At 49.4% G+C, this 20,279-nt stretch overlaps 1 protein-coding gene across 3 annotated transcripts in view; it reads right to left on the reverse strand.

Moving 5' to 3' along the window:
• NPAS2 (neuronal PAS domain protein 2) overlaps positions 1-20,279 on the reverse strand; it is a 158,709-nt gene that overhangs the window by 4,255 nt on the left and 134,175 nt on the right. For 2 of the 3 annotated variants that reach the window (XM_025463851.3, XM_025463850.3), the window contains exons 12-19: positions 19,844-19,928; positions 16,632-16,773; positions 16,025-16,134; positions 13,774-13,863; positions 10,043-10,189; positions 4,471-4,668; positions 2,290-2,480; positions 1,920-2,012 (exon numbers count right to left, since the gene is read on the reverse strand). In XM_025463851.3, the coding sequence (XP_025319636.1) occupies positions 1,920-2,012; positions 2,290-2,480; positions 4,471-4,668; positions 10,043-10,189; positions 13,774-13,863; positions 16,025-16,134; positions 16,632-16,773; positions 19,844-19,928 (1,056 nt within the window). The remainder of the gene's footprint in view (positions 1-1,919; positions 2,013-2,289; positions 2,481-4,470; positions 4,669-10,042; positions 10,190-13,773; positions 13,864-16,024; positions 16,135-16,631; positions 16,774-19,843; positions 19,929-20,279) is intronic. The other variant, XM_049115443.1, reaches the window with a different exon arrangement.

Consider the following 20,279-nt stretch of genomic DNA (forward strand, 5'->3'; position numbering starts at 1 on the left):
TCTCTCTAAAAAATACGTAAAGAAAAAAAAAAGAAATGTAAAATGGTGCAGCCACTATGGAAAACAGGATGGCAGTCCCTCAAAAAATGAAGCATAGAATTACCATACGATCCAGCAATTCCACTTCTGGGTATATACCCCAGAGAAGATGAAAGCAGGGACTCAAGCAGGTATTTGTACACCCCTTGTTCCTAGCAACATCCTTCACAATAGCCAAAAAGTAGAAGCAACCCAAGTATCCAACGGTGGGTGAATGGATAAGCAAAATATGGTATATACCTCTGATGGAATATTATTCAGTCTTAAAAAGGAAGTCAATTCTGACACACGCTAGAGCATGGATGAACCTTGAGGACATTACACCGAGTGGAGTAAGCCAATCCCAAAGGACAAATACTGCGAGACTCCTCTTAGATGAGATTCTTAAAGGAGTCGGATTCATAAGAGAAAGCAGACCGTGGGGCTGGAGGGTAGAGGGAACGGGGCGTTAGCGTGTAATGCGTGCGGTTCAGGGTTTCAGCTTCAGAAGATGAAGACAGCGGTGATGGCGAATGCCACCGACCTGTACACATGAAGATGGTTAAAATGGTAAAATCTCTGTTACGTACATATTTTACCACAATTAAGCAAATTAAAAAAGAACAGAGGTGTTGATGATCATGGGCCATGAACGAGAGGCAGAGGAAGGCCATTCAGGAAAGCTCTGGAGGAGTGCAGACTAGGAACAGATGTTTCAAGACACTATAGAGAAGTCCATTTTGCGTTATACCTTTGGAAATGTCATTTCTCTCTGTGCCATTTGTAACAAGATGGGGCACTAGGTCATCTCTCCAAGAGACGGCAGAGGAGATAGGGAGGGTAGAAATTGTTGGGTTGACCAACAATGGCAGTTAGAGTTCCAGAGCAAAGAATTCCTTTTTTTTTTTTTTTTTTTTTGCCTAGTTCACTGCATTTGAAGCATCTCTGGCAAAGACGTAACCAGGTTCTTTGTGTAACGGAGAGCACCATCAGAGATTGCTAGGCGGCCTCCCAAAGCGCACATTCCCTGTCGCCCCCACGGGGTTTTCATCGGGGTTAAATTAAATGCTACAGGTACAGGCCCCGGCCCCTCAGTGACCATCTGCTGCTTCTATTTTTGCTGGTTGAAGGCGGACCCAGGAGGAAGTGCGTCTAGGGGCCTGTCCCGGGGGTGGCTGCAAGGCCTCTGCACGGGGGCGTGCCGGGCCTCATTAGGTGCCACTGTCCCAGCGAACTTCTGACACGCGCTCAACCGGTGTTTATACAAGAAAGACGTCGGTGAGACAGCTCTACTTCGGCCTCACGTCAAAGAGCCAGGAACTATCTTCCAGTAGCTTCTCTAGTATTCGCTCCTGTATCTTCCAGCACTGGTTGTGCCGAGTAATGAAAGTAATAGGGGAGCAAAGCTGCTTCTGGACGTGGGGGCTGCAAGCGGCCAAGAGTCCGGGGAAAGGAGAAGGTCACATGTCGGGGAGGAGAGGAGGACCCACATGTGCAGGGGGTCACACTCGGTGGCTCGGCGCCAGAACCACAGAGCCAGCCAGCTCTCAGATGGAGCCACGGGAGGGCCCTGGGGAAGGGGACCAGGCTCCGTTTACCTGGGGTATCACCAAGGAGGAAGGACCCCTAAGACGTCTGCAGAGGACGGCGGGGGATGTACTGAACTGCTCCCTCCAGCTCCTGTTCTAAGCATGGACGGCTGACACACAGTGCGGTCCTCTCCAGTGGGAGGGGGAAGAAGAGCTCCGGGGGTGTCCTTGCAAAGGGCGTGGGCACACTTTGACCTTGCCTTTAGCGCGCCGCGCACCAGAAGCGCCGCGGGTCCGGGCGATGGGCGCCCCGCCAGCCCGAGCGCGCTCAGTGTGGCTCTCTGCCTCCTCCCTCCACCCGGGGCCACCTACTTGACTTGCCGTCCAGTCCTGCTGACCTCTGAGGGCTGCCTCGCGTCACAGGACCCAGGCATCATGGGCTGGATGGGCTGGCTCAGCAGCAGCCTTGCAGCAGCGGGGAGATAAACGGGAAACTTGAATCAGCGCCAACCGTAGCCCGCCCAGGGCAGCACCTGCCGGCCCCTGGGCGCGCCTGGCTGCCCGTCCCCGCCGCACCCGCTCTGCTCCCAGAGGGCGGGGGGGGCGGCCCTCCGAGCCCCCACCTCTCGCCACTTTGTTGGCTGGGATCCCTGAGCTCTGCCTCCACCCTCAGCAGCGGAGGCCCAAGTGGTCACCGCGAAGCCGCCCCCCGGCCGCCTTTTAGACAAGGGCCTCTCTGTACCTGAGCTGCCGATCGTGGCTGAAGTCTGGGCTGGGCTGGCACTGGCTGCCGTCCTGGGAGGCAGAAGCGAGCGTGGTCAGGCTCAGAGCCGGCGGGAGCGCGGCCGCGGCGCTGCTGAACTGGGGCGCCAGGGTGCTCACCGAGTGGCCGCTGCCCTGCATCATCTGTGAGCTTCTCATTGGCCGCGGGCCCTGGAGCAATGGGGTTAATGAGAAAGGTAAAATTTCGACTCCGCTCTGGACTCACCTCTCCAGGAACCCTCCCCAGAAGCCCATTCTTCTACCCACCTTAGCCCTTCCTCTAACTTAAAACACACCTTTTTAAAAACTCTTCTGATCTTGTGACTGTTTTCTTTTTTTCTTTCTTCTTTCTTTCTTTTTCTTTTTCTTTTTTTTTAAGATTTTATTTATTTATTCATGACAGATGCACAGAGAGAGGCAGAGACATAGGCAGAGGGAGAAGCAGGCCCCATGCGGGGAGCCCGTTGTGGGACTCGATCCCGGGACTCCAGGATCACGCCCTGGGCTGAAGGCAGGCGCTAAACCGCTGAGCCACCCAGGGATCCCCTTGTGACTGTTTTCCATTGGATCATAAGCACCTCAAGGATTCTTTAAATCCCGTGGGCCCAGAACAGTGTCAGGCTCTCAGCAGGCAAGGGCAATGTGCATTGAGCTCAACTACCTTCTGCTTCACCAGTTCCACTCCAGACACGTGGACCTCCTTGCTGTTTCTCTCCAAGTCACCAGGACTACACTTGCCTCGGGGCCTTTGCACTGGCTGATCCCTCCACATGGAATGCTCTTCCCCCTAATACCAGTATGGTTCATTCTCTCATCCCCTCAGGTCCTTGCTCAAATATTACCTTCTCAAAGAGAAGGCCACTTTATTCTTTATTTATTTATTTATTTATTTATTTATTTATTTATTTATTTGAAGGCCACCTATTTAAAACTCCAGCCCATCCCCCACCTTGACCAGTGTCCCTGCATCACCATTTGGCAGGTGGTCATCTTCACTCGTTTGCCTCTCTCTCTCTCCTGACTTGGATCAGAGATGCCTTTTTTTCTTTTTTCTCCTTTTCTCTTTTGTTCACTGCTGTCCCTCAGTGCTTAGAACTTAGTGCTACTAGCATGCGGTGAGCATTCAACAAATACTTGTTGAGTGAAATCATAAACGAATGAGGGCACGGGCTTGGACTTTTGCTTCTTGGGTTTTCCACTGTTTCGCTGACTGTCCATTCATACGATGGTGCCATGGTGTGTTAACTCTCTGAGCGTCTATGGAATCTTTCAATGTTAGTGTAGGTCCTGCCTCAGCTTTTTCTTTCCCAGATTCTTTTTGGCTATCCTCATTAATTTTTCTCTTGACCTTTAGAAGCAAAAGGCTGCGTTTTAAAGAAAAAAACCCTTAAGTCTGGGTGAAGATGGGCCAAACTCTGAAATGTGTACTTTTTCTGCATTTCGTTGTACATTATCTATTTACACGCCCAGTGGCCCTGTGGGACTAGACGCTCCTTGGAGTCGAGACCGGCCTTCTTCATCTCTGTTCCCCTGGGGGATGGTGAACCCATGGTTACATATGCCAGTAGGAGGCTTCAGGAGAGGCCATATCTTGCCTTCCAACCTTTGATCTTCCAGAAGCAGGAGCTTAGGACTTCTGAATTCCATTCAAGTGCCATTTATTGACCAGTGACTGTCAGATTGCCAGGTAACTGGTGGCTCGTAGGACGTGGTAATGGCTATGAGGGAATATGGCTTGGGGGGAATCTGGGGGACTGGGAGGGGCATGCTGGCCCCAGGGAAGGGGCAGTGAGCAGAAGTGGATAGCCTGTGTTCTCACACTGGTTAAAACCAGGAGCAGATGAGGCCTGAGGACACACATGGGGATATATGGCTGTCAGTGTGAGTGTCTGGGTGTCCACATCTCCCTCCAAGCCTGGTCAGGATCAAAGCTGAATGTTTCAGGGGCAGGATACCTTTGAGGTATTTTAACATATTAACAAGACACAGGAGGAAACTAGTACAACGTGGGGCTTTGAAGTGACTTAGAATAAGGGAAGGAAAACCCTTCCCCACCATAATCCAGCCCTGGTCCCAGAGGGATGGCTCGGTAGGTGTCCGGTTCAGGGAGACTGCAGGACTCCAGTGCCCAGGGTCTGTGTGTGAAGGCGAGCACACTCACCTGGGTTGATATCACACTGGATTCTCTGAGCAGGTGCTGGTTGGCCACCTGGGCAGAGGCCATCTGCCCTGGAAGTTGAGGGCTGGCCACGAGCTGGGACTGGGAGCTGGGGGCCGACCTCTGCTGGAGTTGCTGTGGAGCCTCGGGCCGCGGGGCGCTGCTGAAGCTCAGGGAGCCAGCTGGCTGCTGCAGAAACATCTGGAAGCAGAACAGGAGTGCCTTTAAGGTGGGGATCACCTCCCCTCACTTTCAGGGGTTTGTCTTTGCACCTCAAAGTGTCTGCACCTTCTTCATATTCTCTATCCGCGGCAAGAGGTCAGCTTTCTTGCTCTCTGACCTGCCTGGGAAGAAGTCATTCACTCAACATGGGGACATGAGGTGCTGTGATGCTACAAGCACAGGGCAAGGGCCCTGGAGATGGAGCAGTGGGTTGGCAAGGACACTGACCCTGGCATCAAGAATGTTACAGGCCAGTGATGGAGGTTTAATAGTATGAGAGATGCTTAGACCCGGATGACTTATAAAAAACTTGACATACTTGCATAGAGTCTGGGCTGGCTTATCAGTTCCTTACAAGGAGAGAGAAATATCCCGTGAATGGAATGCATGGTGGCAGAGGGTGGGCTAACCTGTGCCACAGGCTGCACCATCCTGGCAGCAGGACCAGGCCACTGACCCAGGTGTGAACCCACATTGTGGTTGGTATCTTCAACCCGGTTAATTAGGTGACTCCCATTAATTGGGTGACTCTGCATCCCCAGGAAGGCAGATGTGATACATCAGCCTGGCAATCTTCATTTGAAAGGCTTAAGAGAATTTGATCAAGTTTATAGAATGAGGGTTTATGAGAATCTTGATCTACTTCATTTGTAAGTTTGGTGTATTTGATTTTTTAAGATTTTTATTTATTTATTCATGAGAAACACACACACACTGAAGCAGAGACACAGGCAGAGGGAGAAGCAGACTCCCCGAGGGGAGCCTGATGCAGGATTTGATCCCAGGACCCCAGGATCACGCCCTGAGCCAAAGGCAGATGCTCACCCACTGAGCCACCCAGGTATCCCCGGTGTATTTGGTTTAAAGAAATTGGTTAAGTGCTTACAAAGATTTCACTTCTTAAGTTTACATGTCTGCCATGTTAGGCACATGAAATGTTTGAAGGATTTAGATATAATGAACTTGCAGATTAATGGCTTTTGTAGATAATGCTGATTATTTACAATCTGTTAAATTTATAAATTAACGGAACATAAATAAAAAAGTAAAAGCACTGTTACTTTTAGGCCAAATTAGTAGATTTGTAAATAAAATGTAATCTGTAAATTGACTCTAAAGGCTTAAGAAGAACAACTTTAATACTTTTTATCATAATTTAAACCTAAGATCAGCTCTTTCAACCAAAGGTCCTGTGGGCATTGAAAACTAACATTATCTAATATATTGGATTCTTGCCAAGCAGCAAGAATCTAGGCCTTCTAGGCCTGGTGCTTTGAGCTCTTCAGGAGGGAGGCCCTCTTCCTTCCAGCATCTGGGGTTTTAACCCCCCTTCCCGTACTCAGCTCAGTACCACTTCCAAACCAGCACAGAACGGACATGCTGACACCTCCGAGTGACAGAGTGATCATGGAAAGGCAGGGGTAGAACCACACCAAGCAGACACTTGCAGGAGCTCTTCAGGATCAGTCACTTCAAGCGTGTGCCTCATGGGTGAGGTTGAGCTGCCTCCCAGAGGCCCGAGGTGGGTGGGGGCTGACTTGGACCAGGTTCCCACCTGGTGCCCTTCCCACCACCTCCCCCACCCCCAGATCTCCCTCCTGTCCAGTCACACCCCCCCCCACCTCCATCAGAGAAGTTTTGCGTGAGAGCTCTTTGTCACTTTAGAAGTTAAGGAGAATTTTCTGGGTATCCATCATCACAGATTCTGTTGGGGGATTGACACTTTATGGGTTCCCAGCTACCTATTATAATATGGCTTATTTATAACACACATGGTGACCTACATTTCACCACTTCAGCAAAAACTCAACACTCAAATTACATAACATACATTTTTCTGGTAGGGTACAATTTACCTTCTGATTAGATTTCAAGTAAATGCAACCTTTATTTATGACAGGCAGTATAACGTAGCTTCAAACACAGCTTAGTTCAGATGCCAACCCCACCATGTGCTACTGGTGTGACCTTGGGCAATTTTCATGGCTTTTCAAAGCTTTAGTTTCCTCATTAATAAAACACTGACATCAACAACACATATCTCTTAAAGGATTAAATGAGATTTATTCTGAGACATAGGGCTCAATCAATGTTAATGACGATATTTAAAATGAAAAAAGGAGCTCTTCGTTCCCTTGCCTCTTAGGGCATAGAAAAAATGTCTAAGAGATAAATGAATTAAATGAATGAATGAATGAATGAATGAATAAATAAATGACACTTTTGCTCAGAGAAGGGCAAATTATTTCTGCTCATGTTATGTCAGAGACTGCTGGGTTTGCTACTTTGTCTCACTGATGTGTGCCTTCTGAGGGTAGAAGGCATCCTCTACCTTTGCTGCCTATCTCTGTATTCCCACAGTGCCTAGCCAAGAGCTGGATACATAATGGGTGTCTGCCAGTGGAGGGATGGATGAAGGGACAGAAGGAAGGGTGGGTGGGTGCATGGACGGAAGGATGGATGGAAGGACAGATGGATGGAAGGACGGATGGATGCATAGGTGGATAGGTGGAAAGAAGGAATGATGGGTGAATAGATGGATGGATAGATTGATGGAAGAAAGGAGAGAAAGATGGATGATTGAAAGAAGTAATCAAGGGGCACCTGGGGGGCTCAGCGGTTGAGCCTTTGGCTCAGGTCGTGATCCCAGGGTCCTGGGATCAAGCCTGCATCAGGCTACCCTGAAGGGAGCCTGCTTCTCCTCGCTCTGCCTGTGTCTCTGCCTCTCCCTCTGCGTCTCTCATGAATAAATTAATAAAATCTTTAAAAAAAAAAAAGGAAACAACTAATAAAGGAACTCAAATGCTGTTGCTACAGGTGCCCTTCCGGGCATTTCTTTGAGTAGCCAGTAGAGGGCGCACATACTCTCAAAAAGAGAGCAAGTGGCATCCTTCTCTGGACTGCAGGGGGTGACAACAGCCTTTCCCCAGAACAGCTCTCCCAAGTGGCTCCCTTCATGACTCCACCAAGGAGCAAACACCAACAGCCTAGAGGACTTCTCCCTCATAACCCCTTCTTTATATTTCTCCTCCAGTCGTACTCAGCAAGCATCACATGCACACATAGGCTCAATGAAAGTTCCAGGGCACTGAAGTCAAGTAGGAAAGTCCACCAACATTTGGGTAAAGGATTTTGTGGGGGGCAATCCTGGTTTGCTGCTGTGCGTATCCATGCCTCTGATTTATCCACAATAATGTAGGATTTTATGGCTTAGGAACATGACTTCTTAAAAGTCACCGGGGTCAACATCATACAAAGTTTGAGAAAAACAGTTTCCACATTTAAAGAGAAAAAGTTATTAGAGGAAAAAAAAAAGCTTCTAATTTTTATGAATAAACCAATCTTATCCTCACATGTGGTTTTTCATTATTCTAATCTACTTTTACCAATACTTACTTATCACAGGACATCTTAGAAATACACAAAATAGAGGCATAATTAAACCCCACATATTATCATTAGGTTTCAACAATTATCAACGTTTTGCCATTCTTATTTAATCTCTCCTCCCCACTCCTACCTTTCTGGGGGAAGGGGTGGAGTAATTTTTGCTTGTTCTTTACGCTTAAACCATGCAGTTTTTTTTTTTAAAAAAAAAACGAGTATTGCATTTTAGTTAAACATTTTGGAATGTATTTCTTTAAATCTGTAAACTTGTAAAACTATAAGAAGGCAGACTGCTGGAGGAACCATTCTCTGGTTGGACTATCTGTGGATTTCCATGTTCTTTGGAAAATCCCACTGCAAAGATAAGGTCACAAGAACGAAAACAGGGAAGGAACACACTGGAGGTTTTGATTTCCACATCAACCCTTACAAAACTCAGGTGCCCTGTTGGAATATATACTTCGGGGGGAAACAGAATGCATTGGTCACGAGGGAAAAAAAATAAGACTTCTTCATAAAAAGGAGTGAAAGAGATAACCTTGTGCTGCCTGTTATTTTAGAATTCAGCTTGAATGTGGAAAAGGCAGGAAATAGAAAAGCCCGGGCTCTGAGGAGGATGTTCATACGCCTACCTTGCTTTTAGCAGTTTCTGGCTCAATTTCCCCCTTCCTGTTAGTGTAAAAATTCCATTCAAGTAATTGGAGTCAGGCAAGTTCTGCCAATCGGGCCCTGGATCAGTGAGAAAATATTACAGCTGGGAAGGAATAAGTAAAAGGGGACTTTGACACCACGATGACTCCATTTCTTTTCCTGTAAACACTGTGGTCCTCTCCTGGGTCCCCTGTGGGTGCGGCCAGCTGTGGGTGGGCCCTCTGAAGGGGGGTGGGGGGTGAGCAGGGGCAGCACCTGGGGGGGTGCCCTGGAGGCGGGAGGGCAGGCAGCAGGTGCCTCCCGCTGCCCAGCAATGCAGCCCCATCACTCGTTAGCTCAGCGCGCACCTGCCGGCTGCTGCGCCCGCTCGGGGGCTGCCCGTGGCCCCCGGGGCTCCAGCCCTATGACCCAAGGGGCTCTCCTGCTTCCTTCTGCTCCCCTAAGGAGGGTGCAAATGCCTAGAGCTCTGAGGTGGACTCCAAGGCGAGCTGGAATTACACTCACCATTAGAGCCTGGGTCAAAAGAGTGCGCTTGGGAAGAACAGTCTTGGACTGATACAAGTGAAATTTGTTAAAAATCATTTATCCTTGAAAGAGAACTAATATATATATATATATATATATACACACACACACACACACACACACACAGCTTTCCTTCCAAAGGCAATCTTCCAAAAGGATTCAGAGAAGCGACATTCAGGGCAGGGTGTCATGGTTAAAAGCTGCGGTTGTCAGACCATGCAGAGTGCCACAACCAGCCTGCCACAAATGGGGTGGCCCGGAGATGTCAGGGTGCTGACTGCCAGCCCCCAGGCTCCCTCTGCTGTCCCCCTCGGTGCAGGGTGCAGATCTCATCATTTCCCATATCTGCCTGCATGAATGCTTTGGATGAGAGGCAACAGCACGGTTGCGTCCACGTCCCCCACCAGCAGTGGGGCAGTTATACAGGCGCTAGGAGTTTATAAGCCCGCAGGAGGGAGGCCAGCAGTAGTGCAAGACAATCAACCACCACTCATGAATGAAAACGCAGGGGATGTGTAGACATTATGTGCCCAACAGAGAGAGGGGTAAATGGGGAGGGTGTCATGTGATGTGCATGTTTGGCCAGGAGTTGGGGATGCAGGAGGTGGGATTCAGTCCTTGTACTTAGTGTTGGAGATTTCAATATGCTTAGTAAGCTGGACTCATTAAGGCAGTACAGGGGGACTCTGGCGGGAGTCCTGCTCCCTCCAGGAAGGATGGACAAATGTGACACAGGGTGGCGGGGAGGACAGAGACCATGGCATGCCCCTGGCCCAGGAAGGGGCATCACCTGCATGTTGGAATCCTGGACCAAGCAGAGCTGCTCCTGGATCTTGTGGAGCTCTTCCTGCTGCCACCGGATGTTGGCTTGCAGGATCCGTGTCCGCTGCTCCAGCTGGTCTTTGATGGTCTGGAACATGCTGAACTGTGCTGAGAACTTGAAGGTGGAGTCAAAACATACAACCAGATGAAAGAGTGATTTCAGCCTCGCAGACAGATGTTGCTGCTGTTCTGAGCAGCCCTGCCCACTTTCATTTCCGCTCCCTTATCCACCCTTTCTGGTGTCCCTAACTGAGTGACTCACCGCTGGGGAGCTCAGCAGTGCATGAGGGCTTTGGGTGGATGCCAGGCATTCCAGGGGTCCCCGTGGGGGCTTTCCTGAGGCCCACTGGAACTGCAGGTCTAACGTACTGCATGCACGGCAGTCCGGGAGGGCCACAGAATCGGGACGTGATTTTGTAAGCAGGGCTCACCAAATGCCATTCCAAATTTGCTTAGCCAGACAAATGGTTTTGGAGACAAATGTCAAAAGCAGTACATCGGAGAGCAGGTGACAGTTCACAGGCAATCTGGGATATCACAGGATATCATTATCCTGAATCTGATCCTGGCAGGCAGGGCTCTTCTGTAACAATTCACGAATGAACTTGATTCTGACATTTCACTGGGGCCCTGCTCTCCTAACTGGCGGGGGGCCATGGAGGCCTTACCACCCACCCTCACTGCCCCCAGGCTCGGCTGCTGCTGTGACCTTCTTAGAAGTCTGTGCACAAAAGAACTAAGTACTATCACCTGACATTTGTCCTGAGGGTAACACTGGCAGAGGGTGACCTTAGGGGAGGGACAGGATGACTGCTTTGCGGGAGAGTGCCAAGTTTCCTTTTCTGTCTCTCACCACTCTCCTGGGATGGACGATGGCTTTAGGAAGATTCTACAGGTGATCTCTGCCCCATGTTACCTGTCCACCTTGACATAAGGTGTTTCCTTGCAGGAAACGTGAATGGCAGGTCATGGCAGGTGAGGTCAGCACTCTGTTCTGGGCTCTCTGGGGGCACTCAATAATTCCTGTTTCTTGTGTTTGCTGGCCTGGGCCTTCCCTCCCTTCCTCCCTCTCCCCCCGCCCTCTTCTCCTCTTCCTTTAAAAAAAAAAAAACCCTTTATTCCCCTCAATCTCTATCCCAACAATCTCCCTTTTCCATTTCTTGCCCATCATCTTTTGCAAACCCTTCCAGAGACTCTTCCCCTGCCCTCTGCCCTCCCATACACGGAAGAGCAAGGCGGCTGGGAGAATTTCAGATACAGCTGGGATACACCGAAGGATGGAGTAACTCACCACAGCGGCGAAATAATAATAAAAAGAGCCAGTACAGATAATAAAGGTGGGTGCTGCCATTTACGGAGACCCACACCTGCCAGTCACTGCCCCAGGCCAGCAGTGGCAGGACATTAATTCTTCACATCACACGCCATGTCACGCATGTGACTCACTTGAGATCACAGAGTTAGAAGGTGCTAGGGGCCAAAATGTGAATCCAGAGTCTCAGGAGTGAGGCGAGGCCAAGAGGTTTTGCCAGCAGCACCTCCCCTGCCTCCCAAATCCACCTCAATCAGAGCAGCTCTGGCTTCAGCCTTCATTTAGAAGAAAAAGTTCTGCTGTTAAACACGAGTTTAAAAATACCTGTGCTATGCCAGACTGTATCACAAAAATCCCTCAGCAGAATGTAAGTAATCAAAACACTGAGCTGGGAGTTTGAAAGAGAATTCGATTGAGAACGAAAATGAGTTCTAGCAGGTAGGAGATTGAACACACGCACGTACACACACAACACAGAAGTTTCCGCAGTGGGTTCTACAAAGTCAGGAGCTACGTCTGGCTCACCCGGTAGAGAGGGGGCTCTGGGCTGCCCAGGTGGCTCCAAAGGGAAACGGGAGAGGCCGGGCAGTCAGGGAGGGGCCGGCACTGTGTTTCATAAGTGTTAGTCACTTCCAGCATTATTCTGATTTTCTCAAGGCATTACAGGACACCCAGGCATGAGTCTCTTGTTCGATTCCTGATCATGGGCTTTTTGATAAAGACATTTATTCTAATTTACAGACATTTTAGAAAAACCGTGTGAAGCAAAACCACCAGCTACCCAGGGAACCATTTCTCAGATTTTGGATTTTATTTCTTCCCCCTTTTTGTGATAGGGGGCTAGGGTGATAACATGGGTGAACAGGAAGAGAGAAAATGAGTGTCCCTTGTTTTGCACGGAGCAGGTATGAAAAAAACTGACTGACTTGAAAGGTCAGCATTATGCAAGAACATCTTCAGGAATGTGGTCATTATTAATTGTAATATGCCTAACAGACTAAGAACTCTCATTGTTAATCAAAATGGTGTTTGACACATGCAAAATCAGAACTTGAAGAAGTCCTTAATCACATCGTTATGCATTATAAAACAAAGAAATTCTGCTACTATGCAAGACCTAGAAGTTAGAGGGACTCTCCTTTTATGTGCCTTTGGATTGAAAAAGTTACTAATTTCATACCAAATGTGCCTTGGAAATTCGAGGAGAATTTTTTTTTCCTAATGAGGATGAATATAGACGATTTTAATTAGTTGACTCTGGATGAGTAATTTTTATATCCTTCTAGCCTAACTGTAGCGAGGAGCATGTGCTAGCAGGTGTCCTTATTCTAGGAAGGCATTGGAGACCACTGTTAATGGGACGTATGTTGTGGAAGAGTTTTCATCAGTGGTGACAGGTTTGCACCGAGTCCACGCTTCGGCAAGAGCTCAGCCAGGGGCATGTGTTGGTGAAAGGCTACCTGTGACCCCCTTGGGGCCAGAGAGGAGAACCAAGCTAAAAAGCCCATGAAGGGATTAAAAGCAGAGGCTGGCCTCAGTGGAGTATAATGCCAATCAGCTCCACTGCCCTACTCAGCCACAGAAGGAATGACCACTGTTTCATTCAGCCACTTGCCAGGCCTCAAGCATGGCACATACTGTCAAAGCTCCCTGCTGAAGCCCATACCTGCGCCCTCTTCCCTGTGGACCCTCCACTTGGCAACCTCCTACCCATTTTTCCAGGCCCAGCTTAGGCATTACCTCCAGGGGTGTGTGTGGGGGGGTATTTTCTTACAGGTTCTGAAAGAAACACACATGCCCCGCCATGGAGGTCGGTCCCTTTCTATGCCTGCCCCTCCCTTGAATCCTGCCCTACTAAAAGCAAGGACTGTGCTCCAATCACTCGGTGCCCCCCACACTCGCTCACTGCCTGATACGAGTAGCAACTCACTAAATGTTGCTGAAATAAGAAGCAATTAGTCAGCAAAGCCATGATCCTTAAAAAAAAAAACAAAAAACAAAAAAACACCCAAATGTGGTATTTATAGTTCTGGACTCAACAGCTCTTACAATTTTGCAGTCTCCCTATGACATTTGGCCTAATTTAAATTTTCCTAAAATAACACAACCAATCTGGAGTCATAGAAAGTAAGAGGAACATGGAAGAGTGACAGAGATGAATGAAGATTAAGAAAAGGACAGTGGCCAGACGCATACGTATAGGAGAGAATTCATAGCTTGACGTGTCCTACTGGCACCTTGGGAGAAACGTTCCCTGTTTTGGGATCTTGGTTTAGTACCTTTACTTAGGCACCAGTGCATCCCCACATTCAGAGGGTACCAGGCAGGCATTACATCGTGGGGAAGTGCTGCCACCAGGTTTCTCTTTTCCTGGGTCCCAGACTCACCTGTGTCATGGGGGCAGGGGAGCTCTGCAGGATGGTCTGAGGCAGGAGCTGCTGTGTAAGGTTACAGGATGATGGGGCCGGCAGGGGTGCCTGGGGAAGAGAGGGGGCCTCTATTAACACATAAACTTCTGGGCCATTCCAGAGGTATGCGGGTGTCCTTGGTCAGCTGGGTTCTCTGGCTTAAAGGAGGCCCTCCTGCGCTAGAGTGAAGAGCTCACTTCTAGAAGGTGGGCTATGCTGCTGCCCTTGCAGGACACCGAGTCAGAGCTGACACATGGCTGGTGAAGGGTGCAGCGTGCTCTTGAGTAAGATTCTAGGGTCCCTCGGGGTCCGTGATGCCTCCTCATCATGCTTGGCAGCTCTGCTCCACTCCCCCTCCTTTGCCTTCTGTCCTAGATGCCATTCTTGGTGGATTTGGCAGCTCTTCTCCCAAACTGATACATTCTTAGCAGTGTCATTGAGCAGTATGAATGGGGTTGCGCTAATAACCGGTGTTGGCTTTGCGTGTGGTCCCGACGCTTTCTGCTCAACACTAATGCAGACGGACATGCATTAGTGCCATGCATATATATATGTCCATGAATTCCTCCAGGCGGTGAACACTGGTGCAACTTCACCAGACCCTGCCTGGAATCCAGTCAAGACACTCCTGGGAGGTCAGCTAAGTCACAGACCTTGTTTCTTGATCACTCGGGACAGGGCAGGGGGATGGTGGCGAGACAAAGTGTAGACCCGAGAGGTAAAACACTTAGCTTCATGGACTAGTGAGAGTTTTAAAAGCAGAATCAAAGGATTCTTCTGAAGTTGTTTCCAAACTGTCCTCGGGCGCTAGGGACCCCAGAAAGCAGCCCAAATGGGAAGTGTTACCCTGGACAACATTGGGAGGAAGTGACAGCAGGAGGCCTAATTTTGAGTGAGCAACCCCAGGCACAGGGACACCCAGAGCCTGCTTCAGATTCTCCCGATTGCGTCCCCACAGCGGGCAGGGACCAGGACCGGGCTTCCATCAGTGGCAGAAGGTAGTTTTATTGGACAGCTAACTGCCAGAAGAATGGGGTTCATGGTTCATGAGCCTGTTGAAAGGTGGTAGGGGAGAAAGAAAGTGGCCTTTGTCGTGCTTGTTTTGAAAATAAAACATGTCACCCAAGCTTTTCAAGTGCATAACTTTCAGGGAGACAGCAAGCAGGAAGGTGGCACGTCCACCCCCATCTCCGAAATGCCAGCGAGGGATGGATGTAAAGTATTTGGCGACTACCTGGATGCAGGCCCTGAAATTCTTCACACTTCTCCCATCCCGAGGTGGAGGTCTAGGCCCATCTCTGTGAGTGAGCTGTGGCCGCTCTGCCCAAGACGAATGGCAGAGGTGACACGGTGGGACATCCGAGGCTAGGTCATAGAAAGCCATGCAGCTTCTGCTTGGCCTTCCTGGAAAGCCCCCTCTCCAGACATTTCTTCTTGGAACCCAGTCGCCGTGCTGGGAGAAGCTCAGCTCCCAGGTGTGGAGAGGCCCATGTGAGTCGAGGGTGGGTGGCCTAGTGGCCTTCAGCAGGCCCAGCCCAGCCCAGGTGGCAGAGGTGAGTACGGATCCACCTGGGATGTGGATTCCCCAGGCCGGGCTGGCAAGGCCTCCGACACCAGGCAGCAGAGAGGAGTCAGCCCCACTGCACTCTGTTTGGATCCCATGAACATGAGAAAGGACTGTTGCTTTACACCACTAAGTTTGGGGTGACCCCTTATGAGGCAAGAGATACCTGGAGAACTGTACATCAGTGATTTTTCATATAGCCAACAAGCTTTCTAGAAGGCCACTCCTTCCCTGACCTTCTGGAGAGGTCTGGTGTGTATCAGGGGAATGCCTGATATATGCAGACGTATTGTTTTGTTGACACAGACATCTCAAACATTTTCACTGGAGTGAAACAGGAGCCCAAATGGAAGGATCCTGTGTATCCTCAGAGACTCCGAGGTGAGGTGGGGGTGATCCCTGGTTTGAGGTTTCCAGCTGAATCTTTAAAACTCTTTTGGATTTTGCATTCTTTGAGTATAGCATTCATGTTAATTTTGGAGCAAAAATGTTTCAGATTGGTGGCCACTTAAATTACCTAGCTTCCCACCCCTGCCTGCCACCCTACACTCTCAATCTCTACGTACAACTGGTTCTCTGGGAAGACGCAGCACGCTGTCCTGTGGCCTGGCCAGCCCCACCACGCTGTGGCACCCCCAGCCGAGAAGTTTAAAGTCACACACGTACCGGCATGGTGGCTGCCTGGCTGAGCCCTGGCACGGGGAGCTCTTGGGGCAGCGCAGCCGATCTCGGCAAAGCCGTGGTGCTGGCCTCTGCCATCAGCTTGCTCGGGGTGGCTGGAAGAAAGCAACCGATCACCTTCCTGATTCACACATACTAAACGGCTTTCCTATCCAAAGAAGGGAACAATGACTATGGTGTCCACGTAACAAGGGCCTGGTTGACAAAAGAAGGCCAGCATGAACGGAAGCGGAGTGAGAGGCACAGAAGTTCTGTCAGCCTCCAACCTCACCTGGGAGCGGGGAGACGCCAGCAAACCATCCCCAAGCTGCATGACCGCCCGGTTCAACCAATTGCCTGACCTCACACCTTACCGGAGTCACCCAAACCCGGCCAGACTAGCTGGTCTGCGTGTCACCTGCTTTCTGCGGCTCCAGCACACGGAGAGGTGGAAGGCAGGAAGCCAGCAGGAAAGGAAGCAAGAAAGAGTACCGACGGCAAGGCAGCTTCACCCCGTGGGCAGGGACCGCCCCCCTCTGCTCAGGCCTGGGCCCCTGGGCCCTGGCCCCCCATGGGGCGCCCACCCCCTTGCCATCCGTGGCGGCATACTCACAGGCGGGCTCTGACATGGCCGTGTGCGAGGATTTGTGGGAGCTTCTGGAGGACACCGATGGTGAGTGATTGGTGTTAAGGCCCAAGGTGCCAGCATCAAGTGCATTAAAGTGCTGCGTAGGGTCCAGGCTGGAGCCCTTGTCCTGAAACAGACATGCATGCACGCACACGTGCACACACACACATGCAATCCATATTTCAGCATCGAGAGGATGGGAATGAATTATGTGACTTTAGCTCTTCTCTAGCTAGGAGGGAAAATTTGGAGGGTGTAGGGAGAAAGATCAGAACTATTTGGAAATAAATCCTGACATATCTGGGTAGGATATATGTATATATATGTAATCCAGGCATCTTTGAGAGGTTTGTGGCCTTATACAAGCAGTATCTGTTACGCTTCCTCACCTTGGACTTGGATTTTGTAGATTTTCGTAACTGATGCTGCAATTTATTTTTTCCTTAAAACTGTCACCTTATTGCCCAGAATCCTGGCTTTCCCAGAAGGAGAGAAGAGGCAAGTTCTAGAAATGGGGGTGCTAGTGTGCTGGATTGTTAACACTCCAATGAAACAGATGCCTTTGGACCCTTCAGAGCACCTCCCACCACGGTCTCCCCACTGCTTCTCCTCTGCAGCCTCAGGGCCCTGGAGTGGAGAATAGGCAAAGGGTCAATGATCTCTTGTCCACTGGTTCCTGGATCCTAACTGATCCTGGATCCCAGGATGCCCCTGCTTCAAGTATTGTGTGATGAGAAAACAACTGTGACCTCCCAACACTGAGGTCCTTCCATCCTGCACTCCTTAGTGTCATAAGTGTAAGAAAACAGGGGTTAGGATAATTTTTAAGCTAAAGAAGAAACATAATGTTTGCTTTCCCAAGCCACGCTCCTATCCAGTCATAGGAGGATGGTGATGTTTCTGGCATCCACTAGGTTCTATGTCCCATGGTATTGGTCTTAAATCTCTGGGTGTGAGTCTATATAGCTATTCTGTCTTTTGAGTCATGACTCCCCCGGAGGGTGGATGCTGTGTATGTGCCTGAGAAGGGCTGAAATGACTGATATGTGACCTATGGTCCTTTGTGCAAAACAGAATCACAGGATGTGCCTGGATTTGGTGTGCTAAATGTCAACTGTGAGGCTCTGCTGCTTGGTCAGAGTCTCCCCTAGATACACCTTTCAGAGTGGGGTCCTTGGCCCATGGCTGTTTGCAAATCGCTCACACCTGGTCAGCAGAGAAATATGTGCAGGCAATGAGAGTAAGCTCTGAGAAACTTCTATAGCCATCTGACATAGCTGCACATCACACTCAAGCATGGGAACTTGCATTTCACAAAACCATCGGTCAGTGACAGATTTGAAATTAAACAAATTGTCCATTAGCACTAATAGTTTGAAAGGCATTGTTCCAGAGCTTTTCCTTTAAAAGGGGGCAGGCTGAGATTGTATTTGTGTGTTTACACACATGTGCATGTTTATGAGAAGTTCCACTGGGTTCTAGGATCAGAAACCTCCAGAACAGATTTCTGACTGGATGATGCACACTATGCCTGTTCGCGAGCCGTGGTGTATGGTGTGTCTAACACCTGCCTATGGACAGCTTAGTTCTGTTCTCGGACATGATACACGATGCATTATATGACAGAGCTGAGCAATAAACACTCCCATAAACAATGACAGGTGTGTCGTACCAGTGCGCTGGTGATGGATCACCATGGAACACACGGCCACGTAGCATGCCAGCAGGGGAGGCTCGCCAAAGACACTGGCTGCTCTCTGGGCCTTATGGGGGATTACTCCTTCCTTCCAACTCAACTCTCATGGACCAGAGATGCTGTCATTGTATTACTGCTGCTGCGGCAGCTTCTGGCCAAAGTGTCTGGATTCTAGGTCCCTGGGCAGCCTGGAACTTGAACCGCATTTCGCCAATATAAGAGACGCTTTCCCCTATGTTTTCTGACATATCAGAAATTGGGATGTGTCTTCCAACTGATGAAAGGAAACCCTTATTTCACAGATTGGCGACAGCATCTTCTCTTTCTTAGTGGGAGATAAATAATGATGGATCTTACAATGGATAGCTTCTTGGCTTTGAAGAAATACAATGCTCCCTCCCTTCCTTACTTTCTTTCTTTTTCTCCCAACATATCTGTCTGCTGGAAGAGTGACCTTTGAGGAACAGGGCTCTGGTCTGCTTGCACGTTTCCCTCCAGTTGTCTGACACACCAGGACAGAGATGGGGAAAGCCTGGCTAGAGGGGGATCTGAGAGCTGAGTGCAGAGGAGGGTCGGAGGTAAGGCTTTGTGAAGGGAAACATCCCTCACTAGCAGAGCTCCCTGACACAAAGCTGGTTCCACCATGGCTGTGACCTTCAGACACAGACGTAGAACGTGCAGCTTGTGACTGACAATATGGGGGGTGTATGATGGGCAGTCTCCTCATGGGAGGCCTGGGTCCTGGAGGCAGTACGTCAGCACTTAGGCCAAGAGAAGGACAGGGGCACCCAAATTATTCCACACCTCGATGGGATGAAGGAATAAGCCCCTAGCTTTTCATCTTTGGGAGAGATACCAAGTGGACTCATTATAGCCACTTTCATAAGGATAGGAAGTTGCTAAATCATGCTTTGAGTCCAGAGGCTCACTTGTTCGTTTCTTTCTCTTTCTCTTTTTCTTTCTTTCTTTCTTTCTTTTTCTTTCTTTCTTTCTTTTTCTTTTTCTTTCTTTCTTTCTTTCTCTTTCTTTCCTTCTTTCCTTCTTTCAAGATTATTTATTAATTTACTCGTGAGAGACACAGAGAGGCAGAGACATAGGCAGAGGCAGAAGCAGACTCCCTGTGGGGAGCCCGATGCAGGACTTGATCCCAGGACCTGGGGATCATGCCCTGAGACGAAGGCAGACGCTCAACCACGAGCCACCCAGGCATCCCTGGAGTCCGTTTCCTATACAGCTCTGTGAGTTCTAACCCTCAGGACCCTCGGGTATGCAAGTCAAATCCTCTGTGTGCTTCTGTGCTGCCTCCTCTGAAGGGTGAGGAAAATAACAGTGCCTGCCTCACAGGAATGTCACGATGGTAAACAAGTGAGCACCCAGGAAACGTACTGAATGGTACTGGGAGTGTAGCAAATACAAATATTACTACTTTTATTATAACAACTCATGGAAGAGCTTACTTAGGCAAACTTCGCCTTTGGCCAGCTGGTGGGGATCAGCATACCTTTAGTGCCGAAGCGTGGACAGCCTCAGGGGGCGGGTCTTCCAAAGCCAGCTCCTGCCTCCTTTCTACCCGGACATCTGCATAACTGATCGGGAAATCAAGAGACCACAGCTGGAGGTGGGACATTCCAGATGGCAACAGCAAAGAGGGCTTGTGTGATACATCGAGGTACCCCACGTGACACCCACCCCAGAAGCGTCACCCCGAAGGAGGCTCGTCTGATCACTGGTTTGAGGAAGGAGTTTCATTCTCTGCCCAAATTCCACCAGAGTGACTTCTAATGTGATATTCAAAATATTTTCCTTTCCAGGATGTTTTTATTCCCTTTCTCCTTTACTTAGCTTCTCCCCATGCCCTGAGACTTCCAAACATAATTGTCTTTAGAAACATATTTTCATCTACAGGATAAGCCTCGGCCTTTGAATGATCAGAAGCT

Source organism: Canis lupus, chromosome 10 (assembly GCF_003254725.2).
Source record: "Canis lupus dingo isolate Sandy chromosome 10, ASM325472v2, whole genome shotgun sequence".
In the NCBI taxonomy this organism is placed as follows: domain Eukaryota; kingdom Metazoa; phylum Chordata; class Mammalia; order Carnivora; family Canidae; genus Canis; species Canis lupus.